This window comes from Cygnus atratus, chromosome 11, assembly GCF_013377495.2.
Source record: "Cygnus atratus isolate AKBS03 ecotype Queensland, Australia chromosome 11, CAtr_DNAZoo_HiC_assembly, whole genome shotgun sequence".
Lineage (NCBI taxonomy): Eukaryota > Metazoa > Chordata > Aves > Anseriformes > Anatidae > Cygnus > Cygnus atratus.
Window position 1 is genome coordinate 10,189,002 of NC_066372.1, and position 21,790 is coordinate 10,210,791.

Consider the following 21,790-nt stretch of genomic DNA (forward strand, 5'->3'; position numbering starts at 1 on the left):
CATTCCCTCCTGCTGTTACACAGAACTGCTCTTCCAGACCTCCAGGCTCCAATTTTTCCTCTTCTGTCCCCTATGAACCTGCACTATAAAGCTTCTCACCCCACTCCACTTCGTTTTGACCCACCAGTTGCTGCACCGTTCATGTAAATGTACTGCAAATGGATCCAATTGTGCCAAATACGGAGGAAGAGTGTTGGTTTTCTCTAGACCACAAGCACCTCAATAGCAGAAAGCAGCAGCAATCGATACATTTAGTCCCACAGCCTAGAAGAGATGCAAGGTTATGGGTTCAATTCTTGTCTCAAACCAGTAAGACAATTCACTAGCGCGGAGCTTGAAGGGAAGTGAACAATATTGATGCAAGAGGAATACAAAAGCTTATTTTGCCACAGAAAGAAATGACCCTGAATGACAGCAGCGGAATTTAGTGAGGGGGCAATGGGTACCGCAACCCCCAGCTCTGCAACAAGACTGCAAAGAGCAGCATTTTTAGAAGAAACACTCTGAGAATGGAAAAAGCCCTCCTGAACCCTTTCCAGTGCCTGTGCAACAACAGTACCTTTGACTGGAAGAACAAACAGGACAGTGACCAGGCAGAGCAGTAAAACGGGCTCTTCAGAACCTGCTTTGGAGCAGCTGCATCCCACTGCTACCAGAAGCGGCTCTGAAAGTATTTATTTTGGCAGCAACACAAGCTCGTGCAACTGCTGACCTCTCTGTGATGGGAGCACAACTGCCTGCACAGCTACAAGTGAAGCAGACGAAGGAACTGACCCGGGGGAAGGGGTTTCCTGGTTTATTTTAACCCAGACCAGTTCCGGGACCAAGATCACAGTGAGGCCGGACAGCTGAGTTGGCACAACTTGGACAGGAGGGTCTTGTTCCCAAGACATTTTTCTGTTTGGGAGGTCGGTCTGCCCAGAGCCATGTGCCAGACATGTCTAAGTGGGGTTCTCCTGCCAGATCTTCTGGTCCTGAAGGCTTGAAAGCTTATCAAGGTACAATTTGATGCACATTACTGCAGAGGTCCCACTCTTCTCCTCCATCATCCCATGAGCAACCTAAGCATCCATCCCAGAAAGCATCATCCAGAAAGCTCATTTCTCAGCCAGAAGGTGAAAGCTTGCCATCCTCTCTCCAGAAGCCACCTTACTGTGAGACAGACCTTGATGGAGGTGCCTGCTGAGAGGACCTAACCCTACTTTCATTACAGAGTCCACTTTAAAAAAAATAAACAAACTTTTATTAGTCAAGGTTGGAAAGACTACAGAAGTGGCACAGGTCAGGCGAGCGACTCATCAAGTGGATAAAGGGGAAGCAACCCAAAGCAGCGCATTGGGGTTTGGGGGGAAATGCTGTCTTCTCTGGGTGCCCACCTCAACTTTGGAACAAATTGCTGCTGGGAAAGCCCAGATCTGCCCATGGCGCCCACAGAGCCTGGCCTGTGTGCAGGGAGAAGGTGGTAAAGGAATAAAGCTGAAGAGGGAACATTGCTGTACAAATGCTTTTTCCTTTAAATCATTTTACAGAAGTGTGAGGTATCGCAAAAAAAGCTGTCCCTGCTTCTTTTTCCTCCCTCAAATGTGTATCAGAACATTAATTTTGCTCTTTCACCACAGTCAGCATTGTGCCTTGCCAGATTCTGGTCCAGAGCCAGTTTCACCCACAGGACTTTACCCATTTCATAGGCTCAATACATCCCGGTAGGAACCTCGCACTCTTCCTCCCCATCAGGTAGCAAAGCCGCTGCTCTGCCAGCTTCGCAACGTCCAGCAGCTCATCGAACGTAAGGAGCAGGCTGCCTCGACCCTGGTCAGCAACAGCTGGGCCTTCTCCGTGGGTTTTGCATGCCCTTGGGTAACACAACTTCACTTTTGCTGCTTAAGCACCTGGTTAAACCACTCCAGCACTCAACAGGCAGTTCTGCTGCCTCAGAAGGATGCTGCTAGCAGATCTGTGAAGAACTCAGAAACTGGACTTCACCCCAGAAAGAAATCAGTACAGCACCAGTCGTACAACCACACACAATGGTTATGAAACCCTTTTTTTTTTAAGGTCAGTTTTACAAACAAGAACATTCCACGTGTTCTTCTCAAAGAAACCAACCCATCACTTCATTCCCAAAGACCTGCTACTCTGCGTTAAAAATCTACACGCTAGAACAGAACTGAATCTGACTGAAAAATGTCTATCCCAGAATGTACCTGCACCAAAGTCTTTCCTGGAGGAGTACCCTACAGTATTTTTGTGATGTCAAATGACTGGATTTTTTTGGGAGAAAAAAAATCCATTGAAGAAGTAACAATACCATGGCATACTTAAAGTGTGTAGTAGAAGACAGGCAGGGGGGATGAGGACATTTTTCTGACACCCATCGCAGCGACACGCACACCGGGAAGGGCAAATTCCTGACAACTTGTGCTTGTTTTCCCGTAGACAATTTCTATAGCAGATCTGCCTGTAGGCTCAAACGTGTGCCAAGAAAACAATAACAACTAATTGATTTTCTGGATTAAGCGTTGCAAACTCTCTGGAAAAAGTCTCTGGTATCTCCAACTGCCCTCTTCCTAGTCTCAACAGTTCTTCAAGATGATAATTATTAAAGAAAGAGTGAGCTGCCTTCAGACAGTCTGCAAGCAGAGGATCAGAACCCAGGAATATTCAGCCCAAATACGTCTCAAACTGTTGGGGAATCTGTCTCCCACCTGCTTTTACCAGGAAACAATGGGGAACACCTATACCATCACGTCATGCTCACACACAAAGACAGATGAGAGGTTTATCACAGAAGAAAGATAACCCAACCAAATGGCAGGCTGCCTTGAGCCAACTGCCTTCGTGTTGACTCCTCAAAAATCAATCATTGCCATAGATACCCTGGTTTACCCTGAGCACACCTTCACCCCAAATGATGCTGCTGGCACAAACATGTGGTTCTCCTGTCCCGGCAGTTGGTGCAGTGCTTGGTTACACGGCGCTTTGCTCTTCTGAGAAGAAGTTTGAACAAAAGGACAGGCTAACTCCTATAGCAAAAGGCAGAGCTCCTGGGCTCAGAGGTGCTTGCAGGGGGAAATGCTCACTGCCCCAACATCTCGAAGTACCACACCTGTGCAGCCCGTGCCCTGAATCCAGGCTTCCACTTCAGAACATTGCAATTAACATTTTCCAACAGAGAAGGCACACAGGGAGTAGAAAACGGTACGGCAAAGTAACTTCTTCAATGAGCAGCATTCAAGTAGCACTCAAAAATCAATCAGTTAAAAATCTACCACGAAAGCTAAACAAATCCCAGCCCAATACAAAACCACCTCTCACTCAGTGGCCAGGTTAACTCGAATAAGTTTTGAGACAGGGTCACAGGTGGTATGCAGCCGCTAAGCCTGTCAGAGACAATGTGACTGATGACACACACAGACTCAGCAGAAGAATGTTTAGCCAGCGGCACTTCACAAGCTAATTTTTATGGAGAAATCCTTAACGTCCTCCCATCTTATCTTTCTTCCCCAGGTCTGGGTTTGGTGAGCATCCAAAAGCTCCGTATCTCTCTCCTCCAGCCCTTATTGCTTCCAATGGCATCCCTTGCTCAAAGCAGCACATACGTTTACTCGGTGCTGCACGCGTGGGCAGAGAGAAGCCTTCGCCGCTCACCAGAACAGCAACACGCACCGTAATTCTCGAGCAGAAACACTGCTTGGGCTGACTTCAGTTCCTCGTGTTGCTGCTGCTGCCACCTTCTCATTTCCAGCCCTCACCATGCGTTACCTCTGCAGCAGCCGGCAGAAAGACGGACAGTCTCGCCGAACTGCGACGTGAAACAGGAAGAACGTAACCCTCTGAAATATCTGCTGGCCAAATGTGGTTTTGCACACACGCGATGTCACCTTGACGAGCAAGTCTCCCCTAGCAGGGCCTACAACTCTCAAGTCGCACAAAAACTCAAGTTTAGTGATCTTAGTGCTTTTCAACCTGATAGGCCCAGGAAGTCACTGCCGGTGCATCTTGGGGACGTAATCTTTGGCAACGTTCTCACCTTGGCAAAAGCCCCAGAGCAGATGTGGTTACAGCATATATCACTTCCCCCCACAGAAAAGAAGCTCTACCTGCAAAAGCACTATTTTCTGGCAGAAGCTGCATCTGCACCAGGAAAACCTGCCAGCATCCTTTCCCCAACAAGCCTCTTCTAGCTCAGACCACTTCTTACTGATGACTTTGCAGTTTACTTACCACACTATGCTCATTTAGTCGTACTTGGTTTTATAGCCAGCAAAACAGAGCTCCAGCAATGTCCCATTTTATGAGCCAAAACTTCCACTGGAGAGGTGATTTTGCCTGTTTACACCTCAAAACTTTCCTCCACAGAAGCCACCAGTGAAGAAAGGATATTCTGGAGGCACAGAGTTTGGCAATTCCTCTGTTTGTGCTCATTCACACCCTTGAACAAGGCACAGTCACACCTGTAACTGCAGCCTCCAACTGCTGCACATCTCCAACACCCTCCCTCCAGATAATTCCCATACCAGCCACCCCAAAAAGCAACGTGGGTCTCTGCATGACGATCTCCTCCGAGAAGCACCTTCTGTTAGCACCACGATTGGGAGCCTGCTGAAGGGTCCCTAAGGAACACGGTAAAACCTGGCAGCAACAGCGCCAAGCCCTGCACGCTCCCATAAGCTACCTACAAAGCACCCACGAGAACTCCTCCAAGCCACGCTGCTGTTAAAAAACAGCACTTACTGCGTCTCAAAACTGTCCTTATCATTCACGTGCAGAACACACATCATCCTAGCCAAAAATGTCAACACCAGAGATAGAAGGCTCGATCCCAAACAGTGACCCCCAAAGAGGATTAACAAAAAGGCAGATGAGATTCAGAAATTAAGACAGCAGGCCAAGAAGCATGTTTTTGTTTTTAAAACGAATTTCCCAAAATTTATACCAGTTTCTATACAGTTTTCAAACCCATTTGCAATACACAGCACTGATTTCCCAACTGGAAGTAAATTATCTCATTGCTTAAATGCAATATTTTAAGACCTTATCAAGTTATACTTAATCTTAACTGTCATAGCTAACTACACTCGCCTTTACGATCAGCTATCTCTGTCCAACACAAAAATATCTTCAGGTGTTCATTTCACCTCTTAGCAATACAAATAAGGAAGCTTCAAACGCATCACTTTATCAAATAAGATAAAGCTGAGCATGAGAAGGGTTGTCAGAGCACATGCTAACGCATACATAAAATATGTATGAAATTGAAGAATAAACCCAAGTTGCTCAGAGAGCCTTTCAAGTCATCACAGAAGTATTGCTAATTACCCAAACAAGGATGTCAGACATGTTTGTTCATCAGATCTTCATAGTAATTAGAAACTGTTAATTTTCTGTGTGCACACACCAGGTGGGATTCTACCCTGAAGACTTCCACTTCACACAAAAACAAATTTCACATTAATAGCACCTATTGGGTTCGTTTATCGAGGAATGCAGAACGAGAACCTGCATTTTTCATTTTAAAGCAAGGACTCATTGCCTGGGCTTACCAGAACTTGTCAGAGCTCCCAGAAGAGAAATGAAATGCTGACTACATGCTGGAGTGCTCTTCCATCTTTTTATTAAGAAGTTGGTGTTCATTCTAGCTTTGAAATACATTGATCAGCGAAGTGCTGTCACTCCCTGTTCTGGAGCCTGAACTTGCGACGCCTCGGGAGATTTCTCCCTAGGCCCCTTAAGACACGGATCTGGCACGCACGCTCCCTTCTTGGTCCTCAGCTCTTTGTGTTTTCAGACCACTCCCTTCCACCTCCCTAGTTTGCAGATCCCAGAGCCTGAATTAGATGTAAATTTTTTAAGAGTTAACTTCTTATGTTATTCTTCCCACAGAGGGAAGTGTAGTGCAAGGGAGACCGTTTGCTCACAAGAATTCTCCTATTTTCCCCCAATCCCTCTCCACATTTGTTTGCCAGACAAAGGAATGCTGCTTGCATTTGTGCTTTGTTACACAAGAACACATGCAATCCGAAGTTATCAGCTGCAGAGGGGATCTGCACTTACCACAGCCATGCCGAGCTCTTCCAGAAGTTCCATACGCACCCATCAGTACATCCGTGCCCAAAAGAGGCCACAGAAGCTGAGTCTCCAGGTGGAGATACACACACGGAAAATCTTGGCGCTAACACCCAAGGCAGTCAGTTGTTTCACCAGCTGACTACTTTCAGGTACAACCGTACAAACTCTTCTAGTCCTGCATTTTTAGCGTGCGTTCCGCACTTCAAGATGACCTGAGCTGTGCCCAAGCAGAACCCCTCAGCAAGGGCTCCTACTCTGCCCTGCTCACCTGCTGGAAAACAGTTAAGGGCTTGCATCCTTTACCTGGCAAAGCAACAAGCAAAACATTATTCTATCAAGCGCAGGGAATTTTTCTCAAAATGTTATGAAGGCAATAAGCGAACGATCAAGCTTTGAATTCCTAGTGTTGGAAACTACCTCCCTCCAGCTCCCAAATTCTTCAAATTACAAAGCAATCAAAGCTGGGTCTTTTGTAAATTAACATGCACCCTCTCTCCACAAGAAGAGGCACATTCATGATGTCCCAGAACGTGGAGGGAACCTCAAGCCCTCAAAAAATTGAGCAAGTCATACAAAAAAATAAACTCTTCTCCTTTATATTTTAGCCTTTTTGTTTCAGCCACAATCACTTTCACCGAACACCTGGTTTTGAAGCAAGACAGCCAAGACAGGCTCCTCGCACCACCTGTCTCAGTGTTTTCCCACGTCTGGGAATCAGAAGCGCCACATCATGCTCTAGGATGTAAAAGTTTTAAATGAGGAAGGTAGAAACCCAAGAATGTTTTAAAAAAGGCTGAAAGGAAGGAACTGAACATGCTAGCATGAGCAGCGGGCACCATCAGCAGTTCAGGAAAAGGCCACGAAGCAGAGCTTTAGCTAGGCATGCAGGCTACCACACCAGTTCTCCTAACTCATGGCCAGAAACCGCCTGCTCACAGGGCTCTCCTTTGTTCCCACCAGCTCTCAAGAGCTGCCTAAAAGAGCTGGCAAGACCAGGGGTGCTGCCAAAAGGGACCCTGATGCCACCACACTCGCACAAGGCAAGCCAGCGTGCTCAGAGGCAGGTGCCTAAGCTACAAGAAGCATTTTTTTTCCCCTGAAAACAAAGTCTCTAAATGGCTTACTAGCTTCCTCCTTGTTCCAAATGACTTAGATACTGCTGAAAATATCTGCCTAAGACTTGGAATTTGAAATTATTCCGGGCATTTGCAGATCTCAGCCTCTGCAAACAGAGGAAAGACTTGGTGCAGCTAGCTGTGTGAACCACTGTACTCGCACAGCACTATTACTACCCTGAATACCAAAACCCATTACTCAGCGTTACTATGCCATGTAAACAAGGGACCTCTTTTGAAAGAGTGTCTGTAGTCATAAGGACATTTCAAATTCTAAAAGGCTCTGATTTGTGAAGCACAAACACTGCTGAACTAAGTTACAGATGAAACTCAGCTTCTTAGGAAGCCTTGAATAGCAGTTCTCAATGCATTCATTTAAGCCAGTATTTCCATCACAGCTCGAGATCAAAAGCTAAAAAGCAAGCCGAGGGATCAAATATGAGCCAGGCAAAGGCAAGATGTTCAACTTTCCCAACCAAAAAATACCTGGGATGGTGCAGACTGAAGCATCAGCGGATTTTCCATCATCAGATTACAAACCACAGTTTTTGTTCTAGCTCAGAGTTGGTCACTTCACCTTCACGCTGGAGCCTCCTGCAGTACCCTACATGAGCTCCTTTATCAAACACGCAGGCATCTGTATTCTGGGCTGCACTCAAATGCACCATTTGGCATCACCAAGTAGCTACGAACCTGCCGTGTGCGTTTTACAATAAATGAGGCTGCAATTTTCTTGCAATTGCAGAAGCCAGAGTGACTTCATGACACTGAGTAGCATTAAACACGTATAGACAGAAAAAAGCCTCCCAGCCTTCATGGATGCCAAATAACATGGGGTACACAGCCACAAGCAAGAGAAAACATCACTTACAGTATTTTTAGATCCCTCTAACTCCAGAGGACTAAAAACACAACCCAGAACAGATAAGGTGCAGACTGAATGACACGGACAGGACTTTCATTATAAGAAGAGCACAGTTCAGAGTTCAGTGAGAGCCATCGCAGCTGACCCAAAATTCCTCGTTTACTCTGCCTCACGTGTGGAGTAAGGGGGAAGAGAGCTTGTTTTCAAAAGAGAAAAAGTTCAACAGGTGGCAGGGGGGCTTGGGGAGGTGTCGTACAGGGAGCTACTTCTAATTTATGAGCTTACAGCCTCACTTCAAACAAAAGTTGAAGTCTTCCAGGTCTCAGTTTTCATCATAAGAAGCACACACTGTCAAACTGCAGTTCTGTGCACCGTGCTCTTAAATCTAATACTGCTTGCCAAACAGCACTAAGCAAGTATGCAAAGTATTTCTGAATAGGCACAGGACTGCCCTACACTTCCATGCCATGCCACAGGAACACGGAAAGCATCAGAAGTCCGGCTTTATTTCCTATTATGAAGTTTAAATTCCTGCAAGTCTGAAACTAAGGAGTAAGAGCCCGGGATAAGCAGATAGATAGGAAACCACAGCTTGCATATGACTGAACAACGTGCTTCTAACACAGCTATTGTTTCATATCAAGGAGCATGAGTGCTGCAGTCTCAATTACGACTTCTCCGTGGCACAACAGTTACCGATTTAGAGCAGAACCACCACTTCTGCTTTGCGTGGCATGTATGGTTCTGCTAACTAAAATTAAACCCATAGGGAATACCAATGGCTGCACATATCTTTTGTTCCTCCCCCCCCAATAAACAAATGTTTAAAAGTAACTAAAAACAGAACAAAGTGTTTTCAGTTTCATTCTGCAAACATCCCCAGGACACAGCAGTCCCCATCTGCACCCACAGGCCCCCTGAGAGACAGCTGCTTTGTTGTGATTTCGGCAAAGTGATGTTGGGGCAACAGAGCCCGGCATCAGTTTTTACTCATGGCCAGCCATAAGACTTATGTTTGCCCTAAAAGAAACAAATCTAAAGCACAAAGCTAGTGGGTCATTTAAGCATGAGGTTTAGCTTACTCTGGAGACTTAACAGATAGAACAGACCTGGTAACTGAAATTTATAATAGGTTTTTGTTTTTGTTTTTTTAGCTTTATTATATTCAGAATTACATGTCTTAACAGCCAGGGAACAGATAGGATGTCATTTCCAAAAGACTTACAGCGATGGCTTGTAGCAGATTTCAGGAGTGCTTTGTCACCACGAAGTTTATTCCGTTCCTTGGAAACATTAAGCACATTCCTCCGATAATGAAACACCTTATAAACGCCATGTGACAGAACCATGGAGTTTAACAAAGCATTTCCTTCCAGCATCATAACATTCAGGGCCCCAACTGAATTCTATTATCAAATAGCTAACCACACAGTAAGAGAAGTCAGAGCCTTGCAAACTCACCTCGTATAGGCACTGCAAGCAGCATCAGCCTCAAGTGCTTCCTCCCACAGACTCCTACCTAATGCTTGTCAAGCAGCTTCAAGCACTCGGGGTTTTCAAGATGTCATCTCTAACACGAAATCCAGTTTTAAGCACAGCCCTGGATGACAGCAGTGATGCCTGTTGCTCGCTGGAAAGTCATTCCTATTTTGGACAAAGTATTTTGAACGCATTGCCAAGACCACTGAATTACACCACTACTTGGGAGATTTCCTAAGTTACAACTGGAAATCAGCACTTTTTGTCCGAGCAAGAGGAGCCGCTGTGTAGTAACACCGCTCTTCCCAAGCCACGCTGGACTGATACTTGCTGTAACAGAGCCTGACCAACTGCAGAGCAGTGTTCTGGGGGTATCTGCACTGCCCCAGTCACAAAAAGGCTGCCCCTCACCCAATTCAACAAGCACGGCGTTGTAACTTCACAGCAGCCTGGGGTTTTGGCTTATTGTAACATCAAAGCTTTAGCCGGTAAGGATACTCACTTCGCAAGAAGTTATCCAGCCTGGTCCTCTAAACGAGGACCAGTATTCAGTATAAATGTTCTGATGTTGCACATTACCTGTTCTACCCTGCAGAACCTCATTTCACAGCCTGCAGTAAAGAGAAAAGGTATTTTTGAGCTAGACTAAGTTGCGTGAGATGCGGTGCTTCTGTCTCTTTCCAAAGCCAGGGGGGTTTCATGTGCTCACAAGGCACGACACCCGGCTGCGTCCAGGGTGCTGCTCTGGGTGGAAAAAAAAAGCAAGGGCTCAGCTCCCTTTTCTGTGCTTTGTTTTAAATGTCATCAACCATCTCCGAGCTTCACCCTGAGAGTTTTCCAGTGCTTAACCCTGCTAAAGTCCAAAAAGGACAAATGTTGTCAGGTGACGTCACAGTGATGTCAAACACTCCAGAAAAAGCTGACCAAGAGTGGAAAATGAACCCAGCTTAGAAATACCAAAGTTGCAACAAGGCAAAAACACTGAGCCAAGCAAGACTAGAGAGACACCGACCATCACGTGCTCTATTCAGAGTAGAAATAAACATGCTATTCTAAACATTTCCAAGTTTATTTTCAGAAAATCTACAGCAAAGACAGAAATAGCAGTCTGATATTAAAAAAAAAAAGACGTAATGATGGTAGAAACTTATTTGGACAATCCCTCATCCCAAAGTATGGAGAGGAAGAATACGGGGACGACATCCAACTGTGGGAAAATGCCTTTCAAAGGACACAACCTTTTGTTTACCAGAACCTTTATGTCTAGGTTTTTGCAGTTGCTCGGTCAGTTATTCTGCCAGCAGCTGGCAAAAACCACCCCAGAAGTCTGCCCATTTACTTTGACAACTAAAACCAAAATAACTTGTGGAATGATTCTCTACTCTGTGTAATTATAGCAATATAATGGAAGTGATACTCGGATCTGAGGTGGGGTTTGAACGTCTCAGCCAATCAACAGCGCAAGGTTAGAGGTTTGTTCATGCCCCTATTTTTGCATTTGGAGGAGAAGGGGAATTCTTGCCATGTGGCACAGAGAGTCAAATCAGATTATCAGCATAGATGCTAAACACTGTGCAAAAATCATCATTAAGCACCTGAAATCCCCCTTATGCTCAGACAAGAGAGAGTGAATGCAAAACATGCTGAGTATCTGAGTCACTCTGAAACCTCCTGAGTTCACTGCAAGTTTAGCGGTCTTAGATGGCCAAGTGATAGAAAAAGGTAACAGCTCAGCACTGAGCAGCCGTCTTCACATGCACGTTACCTGCTGCCAGCACAAATCACACGCTTCATAGCCAGGAAGTTTATCACACGCTAGCCACTACTTCAGCAAAGCCTTCGTCAGGTCCAACCCCTTTCCTGAGAACTTTGGGCTGTTCTTATACAGCTCGCATTTGGGAAGTGATTAAATGGATGGGAAAATAGATTTAATTCAACTCCTTCCACTGGTGGTTATATCAGCTAATAACTGTTCCGCAGGCCCTGTGTTTTGTTAGGGACAAAGGCCCAAATCCCTGCACATGGAAGTTGTATCTGCAGCTCAGGTACCCCCCTTGCAGGTGCTTCATGGCTCACTGATACCTTTTCTTCTCATTGCACCTGCAAAACAATCAACTGAAAAAGAAAACCCTATTCATGACTTCTGACCAGAAATTGGTACCTCCACTGATGAGAGGGCACAGGCCCTACAGCTGAAGCTTTCGGACATCAGGTACCTCCGCGTGGTAACAAATAAGCTCCTGAGGACTGCAACAGGCAACCGCAACAGTTATCATTCAGTATCAAGAACCTAATTTAGATATGCAGGAACCAAAGCCATCCAGTTCTAGACTGGAACAAGTGAATCACAGGATTGCAACCAAGGATCCGCAGCAGGATCCTGAGCCAACATGAGTCCAGAAAAGGTTTACTGAACCAGAAAAGCAGCAGCAGCAATCCTGGTTGGGCGCCAAAAGCAAGAAATATACAGAATGGAGCCCTGGAAGCTTTCAACGCAAGCAATAGAAGTGAGGATGAGCAAATGCTGAGGCACTGACTGAATTAAGTTCACTTACCTCCGAACAGACTAGAAATCCAGTAGCAGTAAGGTGCCATTTCAAAGCAATTTGGAGTAGCTTAATGTTTTTCTACCCTCTTCTGATGTCTCCCAGCACTTGAGCTGATGTTAGGTCCTAGGCTGACTCATGATATTCCAAACCAACTGGCCTTCTGCACCCTGCTAAACCAGGAATAACCACCACAAACCTAACACCAAAACCTAAAACAGCAGCCACGGAGCTCCTGCAGACCGGCTGTGCTCTGCAGAGCCCCACAGAGCCAGCTCAGGGGAGGGTCAGGCCTCCCACCCCGGGTGCAAGAACAGGAGAAGGGTCTCCACCTCCCTCAACTTCTGGCTACTAGCTCTGCTATGCTGAGGCCCAGTGCTCAAGTTATACAGCTCAAGGGCTGTGTAAAAAGGAAGAAAAAACATGGACTAGAAAAGAGGACCTCATTTAAGTCAGCTTCTAAAAAATATGAAGGTGAATTCATCAGGCCAGGGACACACAGGAGCGGGATGCTCAATATTCCTCATCAGCAGAAACATTTCCACCACTTTGCTTACTCAAAGCTGGGACAAATGGCTGAGTCTGTCCAATACCACCAGTACGGGTGATGATTCTCACAGTCTTAGTCATTAAACACACACTCACCATTTTAATCACTACTTCGAAGAGTTAAAAACTTTATCAAGTGTTTGCATGTCTACTTCCCACTTGCACATCTTCATTTCCCTCCATTAGGGTCAATAACTGGGAGCAAGGAAATATCCATACGTAACCGAGAGATCTTCTTTAGCCGAGCGCTCTCATAATCAGCTAATCGAGCCAGACTCCTTTATAAGCCTTACGTACGCGGTACTGTTATTAAAGTTATAAACTTTAATATGACTGAAGAACTGCCATTTACTCATTTCCTAGGTGAACACACGGGCAGTAGTTTGCATCGAGCTCCCCATAAACTGCAGTGGCGTTACAGCGCATACAGCCCCATTTTAAAGCTGCTCGTGGAGTCACTGTAGAGCACAGGACAGCTGGGCAAAAACGTTCAGTGAGGCATCTCGTATTTAACACTGGAAGTACACGCAACTAGGAAGCAACTGATTTGGGGGAATGGTGTCCTTTGTTATGTACTATCAATAAATTTAGTCTCCTCACACCACTTCAGAAATTTAATACTTTCACACTGCTGTTCACACTGTTGGGTAAAGAGAAGCGTTTGCTGTTTGCTCGCTGTAACTCTGAATAACACCAAGCAAACCAAAACAAAAGAAAACCCACGCATTCTGGTCACCGGCAAGGAAAAGCGGACGGCACCAGAAACTTAGGGCAAGCTGGAGCAAAACCCAGCTATAAATATTTAGAAAAGGATGCTAGATAGCCTCAGCGGCTTGAATTTCTTCCAACAGCACAAGAGCCAGGAGATTAGATACGCTCATCGGAAGTCAGTGGATGTTCTTTGGAGCCCTGCTTCGTTTTTAAAACGCCACAATTGGGGGGGGGGCACCAAAGCCAGCCCGTTCCACAGCGGCCAACCGCTGCCCTGCCTCCGGTAACCGGGCGGCTGGGGGGGAGGGGGCGGGGAGAGGAGGCAAAACGATGATGTTAATAACGAAAGGAAAGAAATCCCGGCTGCGAGACGCACAAAGGGCAGCGACCTGAGGGAAGCGGGGGGGTCGGGGTGGGGGAGGCCGAGGAGGGGAGGCCGAGGACCCCCCGAAGCCGGGGGAGCCCCCGGGGAGCCGCGGGGCGCCCCCTCCCCGCGGCCGCGGCGCACCTGGATGACTTCGTTGACCTCGCGGATGCACTCCACCATGTGCTGCAGGATCTGCTCGGCCGTCAGCACCTCATAGCGGTAGTCCTCCTCCTGCTCCGGGCCGCCGCCGCCGCCGGGGCCCGGCCCGCCGCCCAGGCCGCCGCCGCCGCCGCCGCCGGGCCCCAGCCCGCCCGTCTCGCCGCCCAACAGCCCGTCGCGCTCGCCGCCGACGCGGAGGCCGGGTTCCACCAGCTCCACCTCGCCCAGGTCCAGGTTGTCGTCGGGCTCGTCCTCCTCGTCGTCCTCCTCGTCCTCCTCCGCGCCGCTGTCCTCGCTGCACTCCTCGTCCTCGTCGAACTCGTAGTTGTAGCCCTCGTCCGAGTCCATGGCGAGGCGGCCAAGCGGCGGCTCCCCGCCCGCCCGCTGCCGCTGCCGCTCCCGGCGCCGCCGCGCCTCGGCCGCCTCAGCGCCAACAAAGGGACGCGGCCGCCCCGCTCCGTCACCGCGCGCCGCGCACGCACGGCACGGCACGGCGCCGCACGGCACGGCACGTCACGCCGCCGCGCCTCAGGCGCCGCGCCTGCGCGGCCGCCGCCATCTCCCTTCGCCCCGCCGGGAGCCATCTTGAGTGCGCGCCGCTCCCCGCCCGCTTCCTTCCCGCCCCGCGCGCCGCCGCCATCTTGAGTGCGGCGCGGCCGCCATGCTGAGCGTGGCGCCTCGCTCAGCCGTGGAGTTAGGGGGGGTGCTGCACCGCCGGGGTTGTCGGTGTGGTTGGTCGTTGGCTGTGTGGTGTGAGGGGTGTGATGGGGGGATGTGAGGGGAGCGTGGAGGAAAGAAGCGTAAGGGAAATATGAAAGAATTTGAAGGGGAAATGGGAGAGAAATCCCAGAGAAATGTGAAGGAAAGAACTGTGAGGGAAGTAGGAAAGAAATGGAAAATGGGAGAGAAATCCCAGAGAAATGTGAAGAAAAGAAGCGTGAGGGAAACAGGAGAGAAATGGAAAATGGCAGAGAAATCTCAGAGAAATGTGAAGAAAAAAAGCGTGAGGGAAATAGGAGAGAAATGGAAAATGGGAGAGAAATCCCAGAGAAATGTGAAGAAAAGAAGTGTGAGGGAAATAGGAGAGAAATGTGAAGGACAATGTGAGGGAAGTCCCAGGGAAATGTGAAGGAAAGAAACATGAGGGAAATAGGAGAGAAATGTAAAGAGAAAATGTGAGAGAAATCCTAGAGAAATGTGAAGAAAATTTGAAGGAAAGAAGTGTGAGGGAAATATAAGTGAAATGTGAAAGAAAAATGTGTGAGGGGAAATAGGAGAGAAATGTACAGGGAAAATGTGAGAGAAATCCCAGAGAAATGTGAAGAAAATGTGAAGGAAAGTAACATGAGGAAAATGACAGGGAAATATAAGGGAAATGTGAAGGAAAAATGTGTGAGGGGAAATAGGAGAGATGTAGAGGGAAAATGTGAGAGAAATCCCAAGGAAATGTGATGGAAAGAAGCGTGAGGGAAATATGAGAAAAATGGAAAATGTGAGAGAAATCCCAGAGAAATGTGAAGGAAAGAAGTGTGAGGGAAATATGAGACAAATGTGAAGGGAAAATGTGAGGGAAATCCCAGAGAAATGTGAAGGAAAGAAACATGAGGGAAATGTGAAGGAAAGAAGTGTGAGGGAAATATGAGAAAAATGTAAAGAGAAAATATGAGAACAATCCCAGAGAAATGTGAGGGAAATATGAGAGAGCGGTAAAGGGAAAATGTGAGGGAAATGACGGTAATATGAGGGAAACGTGAAGGACAGACATGCGAGGGAAATATAAGGGAAATGCAAAGAAAAGAAGTATGAGGGAAATATGAGAGAAATTTGAAGGGAAAATGTGGGAGAAATCCCAGAGATATATGAAGGAAAGAAGTGTGAGGTAAATGACAGGATAAGATGAGGAAATGTGAAGAAAAAAAAAAACATGAGGAAAATGACAGGGAAATGTGAAGGAAAGATGTGTGAGGGAAATAGGAGAGAAATTTAAAGGGAAAATGGGAAGGAAATCCCAGGGAAATATGAGGGAAGTGTGAAGGAAAGAAGTGTGAGGGAAATAACAGGGAAATAGGAAGGAAATGTGAGGAGAATGTGTGGGAAATTACAGGAAAATGTAAAGAAAGGTGAGGGAAAATAGGTTCAGTGAGGTGCTGGTACCAGTATGGGTATGTGGGCTTGGCCCTGACCCCTCTGTTTGATGCCTCACGGGTTTCGGCTGATGCAGATGTTGCCCAAATGCAGGGCAGCCCCTTACCAGTCAGGGTTTATCAGATCCCTCCATCTCTGTGTTTCAGAGGCCTGTTTCCAGTGTCCCAGGAAGAACGTGGGCAACGGTGATTACAAGCAGTGGATCTCTACACACAGCCCATGTTTTCCAAGGAGAGCAGGTCCACACACATCTCCCAAGGAAAACTGACTTAATGTGGGCCACGCAGGTCATTCAGCCTTTGGGAAAGATCGTGCAGCAGCAGGCATGCAGACACTGCTCAAGCGTGGAACAGCAACATCTGCCCATGGACAAAGGGAGAGGTAATCCAGCCTCTGTGCCACTTGTTTTTCCCTGGTTCCCAACCACGAAGCCTTGTGTGACCCCAGCTATGCCAGGTGGCATCTCTGCTCCAGCTTTGCTTTCTGGTCAGCGGAGATAAAAATACTCAGTTTTTCACAGTTGTGCTGGGCATGATTCCCTTTCTTCAGTGGGCTGCATAACCCAAAAAAAGGCTCCTTGCAGGGCAGGTACTATAAAAAGAGGCAGCCTTGTCTAGAGCTGTTTATTATTTAATCTGGCATTTTGCAGGGGGGCAGAGTATGCAGTAGTGGCTTTGTAACGTGCTCACAAACAGACCTTTCCCTTCTGCAAACAGCTGGGGCTGAGCCTGCCGTTCAGGAATGCTCTGGGCAGGTCAGGGACGTAGGGCCAGCGCTGCTCTCAGGTGCCCCTGCCCCTGCTGGGGCCTCTCTTGGACGCTGTCACGGAGGGCAGGGACAGACACAGAGCTGGACGCCAGGCTGTGGGTCTGGGGTGCGGCAGGCGTTGAGCGCCCTTTGCCCCCCACGTCACACAGCGCCCTGACCGCTCAGCTTGCACCCCACCTGCCAGCTTTCTCCACCGCCGCCTGCCTTTGCAGTGGCATGGCTAGGGCAGCTCTGTTTCCGATATCAGACGTGCTCAGCCTGGTACAGCTGAGGGACGGAGGAGGCGAGCTGGGCTTATTGTTCGCAGCCGTTTGGGGAGCGCGAGGGACTCCGGTTGGCTTGGTAACAGGCTGTAGCCTGGCCCAGAGGAGAGCCAGCTGATACCATATCCTCCATTGCTATTCACTGCGGATGTCAGGAGACTGCACAGCCCCGGGAGGACTCCAGGGCTACCTTATCCACCGCCAGGCACTAATCCTCTGCTTCCTCGTGCCCTGGGGGATCATTTCTACCTTGGTGAAGCAGGTCATTCTGATGTGGTAACATTATTCACCCACTTTACCTGGATGAAAATGACCCTGTGCCCGGAGGGCGGGGGAGACTCAGCCTCGCAGTATGCAGTGTAGGAGTGATGAGTTTCATCAGCTCTTTGGGACAGGAGTCACCACAGCACTTTGTGTTTGTGCAGCACCTGGCACAGCGGGATCCTGCTTCCTGCTTGTGCTTCCGCTGTCCTAATGCAGCACAAACAACAAATACCTTATGAAACAGGCAGTGGCACTTGCAGAAAATTAGAAGCTGCCGCCCAAAAGCTGCAGGGGTGTTTATTTGCTGATGGAGCACGTAAAGTGTAATGATGGCCACAGTGTCAGGGGCTGAAGTTCAGGGTGAGGCAGGTAGGTGCCCTTGGGGATCCAAGCAGATGAGGTGTCTGATTTCCTGGGCAGATGCTCTGGAAGCCTTGCTGGGTACCAGTCTGCATCTTCAGATCTACAAGTAGCTCCAAAAATCAGCTCCAGATATTTTGTAGCACCACAGCTGCTCCCAATGAGTTCTCTCCAGTTGCAACTGCCCATTGTCTGCCCCAAACAGCTGCTGTGCAAACACCCCTCTTACACCAGTGCCCTGTTCTCTCCCCAGCACCCATGGGTGCCCAGAGGAAGGAGAGGGCTTGGTGGTGCAACGTGACAGATGCCAGCTCTGACTGCGCTGTACTAGGAGGCAGGAGGGGCAGCACCTGCATTCGGGGGACCTGCTGAAGCCCCAGGTCTCCATCCACGGGCAGCCTGCTGTCCCCGTGTCCTGCTCTGCCCCAGCATTGTGCCTGTGGCTGGGTCAGGAGTGCATCCCAGTGGCACAGGTGGGTGCGAGCTGGGCTGGGAGACATCGGGGCTGGGCACGCACATTACCTCATGCCAACCTACCTAGTAAATAAAGCCAGCTCCCTAATTACCCTACTTATTTAGAATGGTGAAGGCCTGGGCATTAATCATCCTGCCCTACATAAATATAAATACCACCGGCTTTGTTTAGCTCTGGACTTACCAGCTGGACACTTGCCAGGCTGGTGCCATCTCACATGTCAAGCGCTGGTGGCTCGGTTGGTTGTCACAGGTCCTCGCCTGGTGCCACAAAGCCCACGCTCTGACCTCTATGTGGCTCCAGGACCCTCTGTGCCAGGCGGTGGCTGGCTGCACAACTCCGTGTCATGTCCTGGCGCAAAAGGGGTCACAGAGTGGTGCGGTGTCCCCAAGGCGTGTGTGGCACCTCCGGGGGCTCTGTGTCCTGCCCAGCTGGTGACATGGGTCACCAACAAGCAAGCGGGCTTACGGCAGCGTGTCTGCTGTAGCATCCACTGGGCCTGAGGAGCCGAGAAGGGTGTTGACCGGACGGCAGGGTTTTATCAGGGCAGCATCCCAGAGGCCGTGCTTGACCTTCCTCTCCGGGACGGGGTCATCCATGTTGGGGCAGCGGGCCCTCCACCAGTTGAAGCCCGGCAGCCACCCCAGCACTCCCGCCCCGTGCCGCCAGCGCCTCCCCGCTGCCCTCTCCTGGCCCCTGCCGAAGCTGCAGAGCTCCGGAACCTCCTCCAAGCACGGTGCCCGTGTGCCCCTCCGGCTTCCTGCAGCTGTCCAGGGGCCGGGTACCGGGTATAGTCAATGTCGCTTAATTTAAGGATGTCCTAAGCCCTGGGCAGCGATGCACAGTGCCAGGAGCACCGCTTCGCTGTCCCCCAGGGACCTGGCAGTGTCACCTCCCACCTGAACATCTCACAGGGTAAATACTGCAGCCCATTCGGTAGTGCATAGTCCTTTAGAAACACATTTAAACTTTCTCAGGTATGTATATATAGAGGAAGGCAGGTTGAGTTCGGGCTCACAGTGTGTCAACAAATCTCCAGGCATCAGTGAACCTTCACCTTCTCTTCGCAATAAACGTCAGTCACAGCAGCTCCATTACACCCGCAGTGAACATGCCCTCAATTCTCTTCCTCCCACCCAGTGCATGGGCAATTTCAGACAATTGCTGCCTTCCAAACCTGACTGTCTCCCTTTTTATGTCTAATTCCAGAACTAAATGTTTATAAACAGTGATGGGATCTTCCCTGTGCACCAAAGAACGCCATCCCATAGACGTGGAGACGTGGTTCTCCTCCTACGGTCCCAGGATTATCTTTTTCCCCATGAGACACGGATCAGCACTTCACTGCCGGCTCCCCAGAGCTGTGTGTGTCGGTCTGTGCTAATGACAAGACTGGTCTGTTTTAACGAGCACGGTTAAAACACTGATCTGTAGTTATTAAAAATATGTCTCAGTATGAAGTTATAGCCATGCCCTTTGCAAAAGCTACAAAGCTTCTGACCCAGTGGTTCACCCAGTCACGTGCAGAGCCCTGGGTGCTCACTGTCTCCTTCAAAGGTTGGTGAAAGGTACTCCAGAGAAGCATGGCTGCTGCCTTCAATTCCTTGCGAGGGGATCTGCGCTGCTGCGGAGGATTTTAGGATTCCAGCTACCTAAGAAAGTTGAAAACTGCTATTCTACCCAATCTGAAAAATGATTTAGATCTCCAAAGGCACCTGGTGCTTTTTCATTTTATTCTTGCAAGAGCTTAATTATGCAAGTGATTCTAGTAACTGCTAACACTGAAGCTGACAAGAATAAAATATTGCATTGCAATCACCTTGCTCCATGAAGTTAAGCACATGCTTAAGGGATTTACGGGAGCAGGGCTTCTCTGCACGCTCATTTCATTTCCAGATGGAGGAGTTCTTCACCGCACATCCACGGGTGCCTGATTGATTCCAGTTCAGCTGATTGCTCAGGCCCACAGATGTGATTGAGAGCAGCCAGGGACGGCAGCCACAAATACTCACCCTGCACAATAACTCACAGCAGCCTCCCTTCTCTCTGATAGCACTGCATGGAGCCTGACATTTCAACAATCTGCCATCCAGCCCCACGGCCTTGACACAAGCACCCCCATGAGCCCCTCTTTGCTGTACCAAAATGCTACAAAAGTGCTGGTGCCGCCCAGAACTGCACCGAGGCTCTGTTCTGAGAAGGAGACCTGGGGATTCGATGTATGCCAGCAATCTCACCCATTTCAGTACTGCACCCCTGCCTCATTCCTGCTCCGCTGCTCCTTGGCCCAGGTGGGGCTGGGCAAATATCTCTGGAAAAAAACCCTTCTCCTCCATCCCCTGAGACCTGTGGAATTCCTGCAGTTGGTGGAGGGAAACCCAAGAGAGTTCCCTGTGCCCAGCTTCTGCTGTTCTCCCCGGGGGCTGATTTTGGCTGCCTACACACCCATTAGTTACCTGAACCCCGAGTGTGTGCTGAGATGCCCCTCAGATCACCGTGGTCCAGAAGCTGTGCAAGCTGGAGAAATTCCAGCAGAAGAAGGCTTTGCAAATAATGGCAGTAGTGCAAATACCACCTGGCTGAGCTCTGCAGCACTTACTGAGTCAGGAACCCAAATTCTTCTGACTGATTAACACATCTTGCCTCAAGCTTTTTGCCTTGGACTCTGCTTTTAAGTTCATATTTGTTGAAATATTGCTCTTCGCAAATATGCCCAGAGCCGAGCCCCACTCCTGCCTGCTAACACTGAATATCCCAGGCCTTGCTCCCCTTGCTTGTGCTCTCTCATCTGAAAAGGTGCCTTCTGCTAAACTCCATCTGTGCCGAGAAATTCATTTACCACGTGCGTCTGCTAAACCATGCAATGGCAGCACGTAGCGTGACAAGCAGTGGTCAAGGTGGAAATGGAGAGACGTAAGAACAAGGCATCCTGTGTTTTGAAAAGTGCCGGGATACATGCTTATGGCTCTGAAAGCAGACTGCCATGCACCAGCCTGTTTCAGCCCCCAAAAGTGTGGATGTTCCCCATGGGTTGAGCTGTTGTGAGGGATCGACTGATGAAACTACAATGGACATGGATTTAGGGCCACCTCTCATTTAGGATCTTCCTGGTGCACATGCTAAAGCTCCAACAGTCCTCTCTTGTCATCCCACCTCCAGTGGAGCGTATGCTCTGTCCACACGGAGTGGCCACAAGCTGGAACAACAGATGCATCGGCACCAACTCATGCAGACAGCTCGCTCCCTGCCAGCACCTGTGTGACACCGCGCTGTCCTCCCTGAAATAAGGAGATAGGCTACAGGAGGGTCCACGCCTGTAAAGCCCCTATACACACACACCATTACTGCCCCCAGAGCACCACCACAAGTAAGGTCACTTCATCACTGCAACCCTTGTGGCTCCAATTCAAATACCATAATTATTTTACCAGGATTAAATAAGAGGTAAACAAGCAAATGGAGAGAGTAAGTTGGCCCAGAAAGCTTCTGAGACATCAAAATTCAAGTCAGACATCTGCAGGCAGTTGCAGGCATTTCCAGAAGATGGTCTGTGTTTTCCAGAGCCCTCTTCCAGCCACAGCAGCAGCAGGTCTATTGACCTGGGAGCCGGCTTCATTCAGGAACGAGTGTACTTAAATAGCGTTTGGCTCAAAGA

At 48.8% G+C, this 21,790-nt stretch overlaps 1 protein-coding gene and 1 long non-coding RNA gene across 4 annotated transcripts in view; one reads left to right on the forward strand and one right to left on the reverse strand.

The window, feature by feature from the left end:
* ARIH1 (ariadne RBR E3 ubiquitin protein ligase 1) overlaps nucleotides 1-14,345 on the reverse strand; it is a 55,794-nt gene extending 41,449 nt beyond the window's left edge. The window contains exon 1 of the mRNA XM_035566760.2: nucleotides 13,843-14,345. Within this exon, the coding sequence (XP_035422653.1) occupies nucleotides 13,843-14,208 (366 nt within the window). The 5' untranslated portion in view covers nucleotides 14,209-14,345. The remainder of the gene's footprint in view (nucleotides 1-13,842) is intronic.
* LOC118258147 (uncharacterized) lies at nucleotides 13,990-19,937 on the forward strand. Of its 3 annotated transcripts, none has more exons than XR_004781806.2 (3): nucleotides 13,990-14,094; nucleotides 16,152-16,386; nucleotides 19,345-19,937. It is a non-coding gene; the product is annotated as an uncharacterized LOC118258147 (long non-coding RNA). The 3 variants fall into 3 exon arrangements; XR_007708718.1 differs by lacking the exon at nucleotides 13,990-14,094 and adding an exon at nucleotides 14,364-14,449; XR_004781805.2 differs by lacking the exon at nucleotides 13,990-14,094 and adding an exon at nucleotides 14,449-14,586.
* Nucleotides 19,938-21,790: the final 1,853 nt, after the last annotated feature.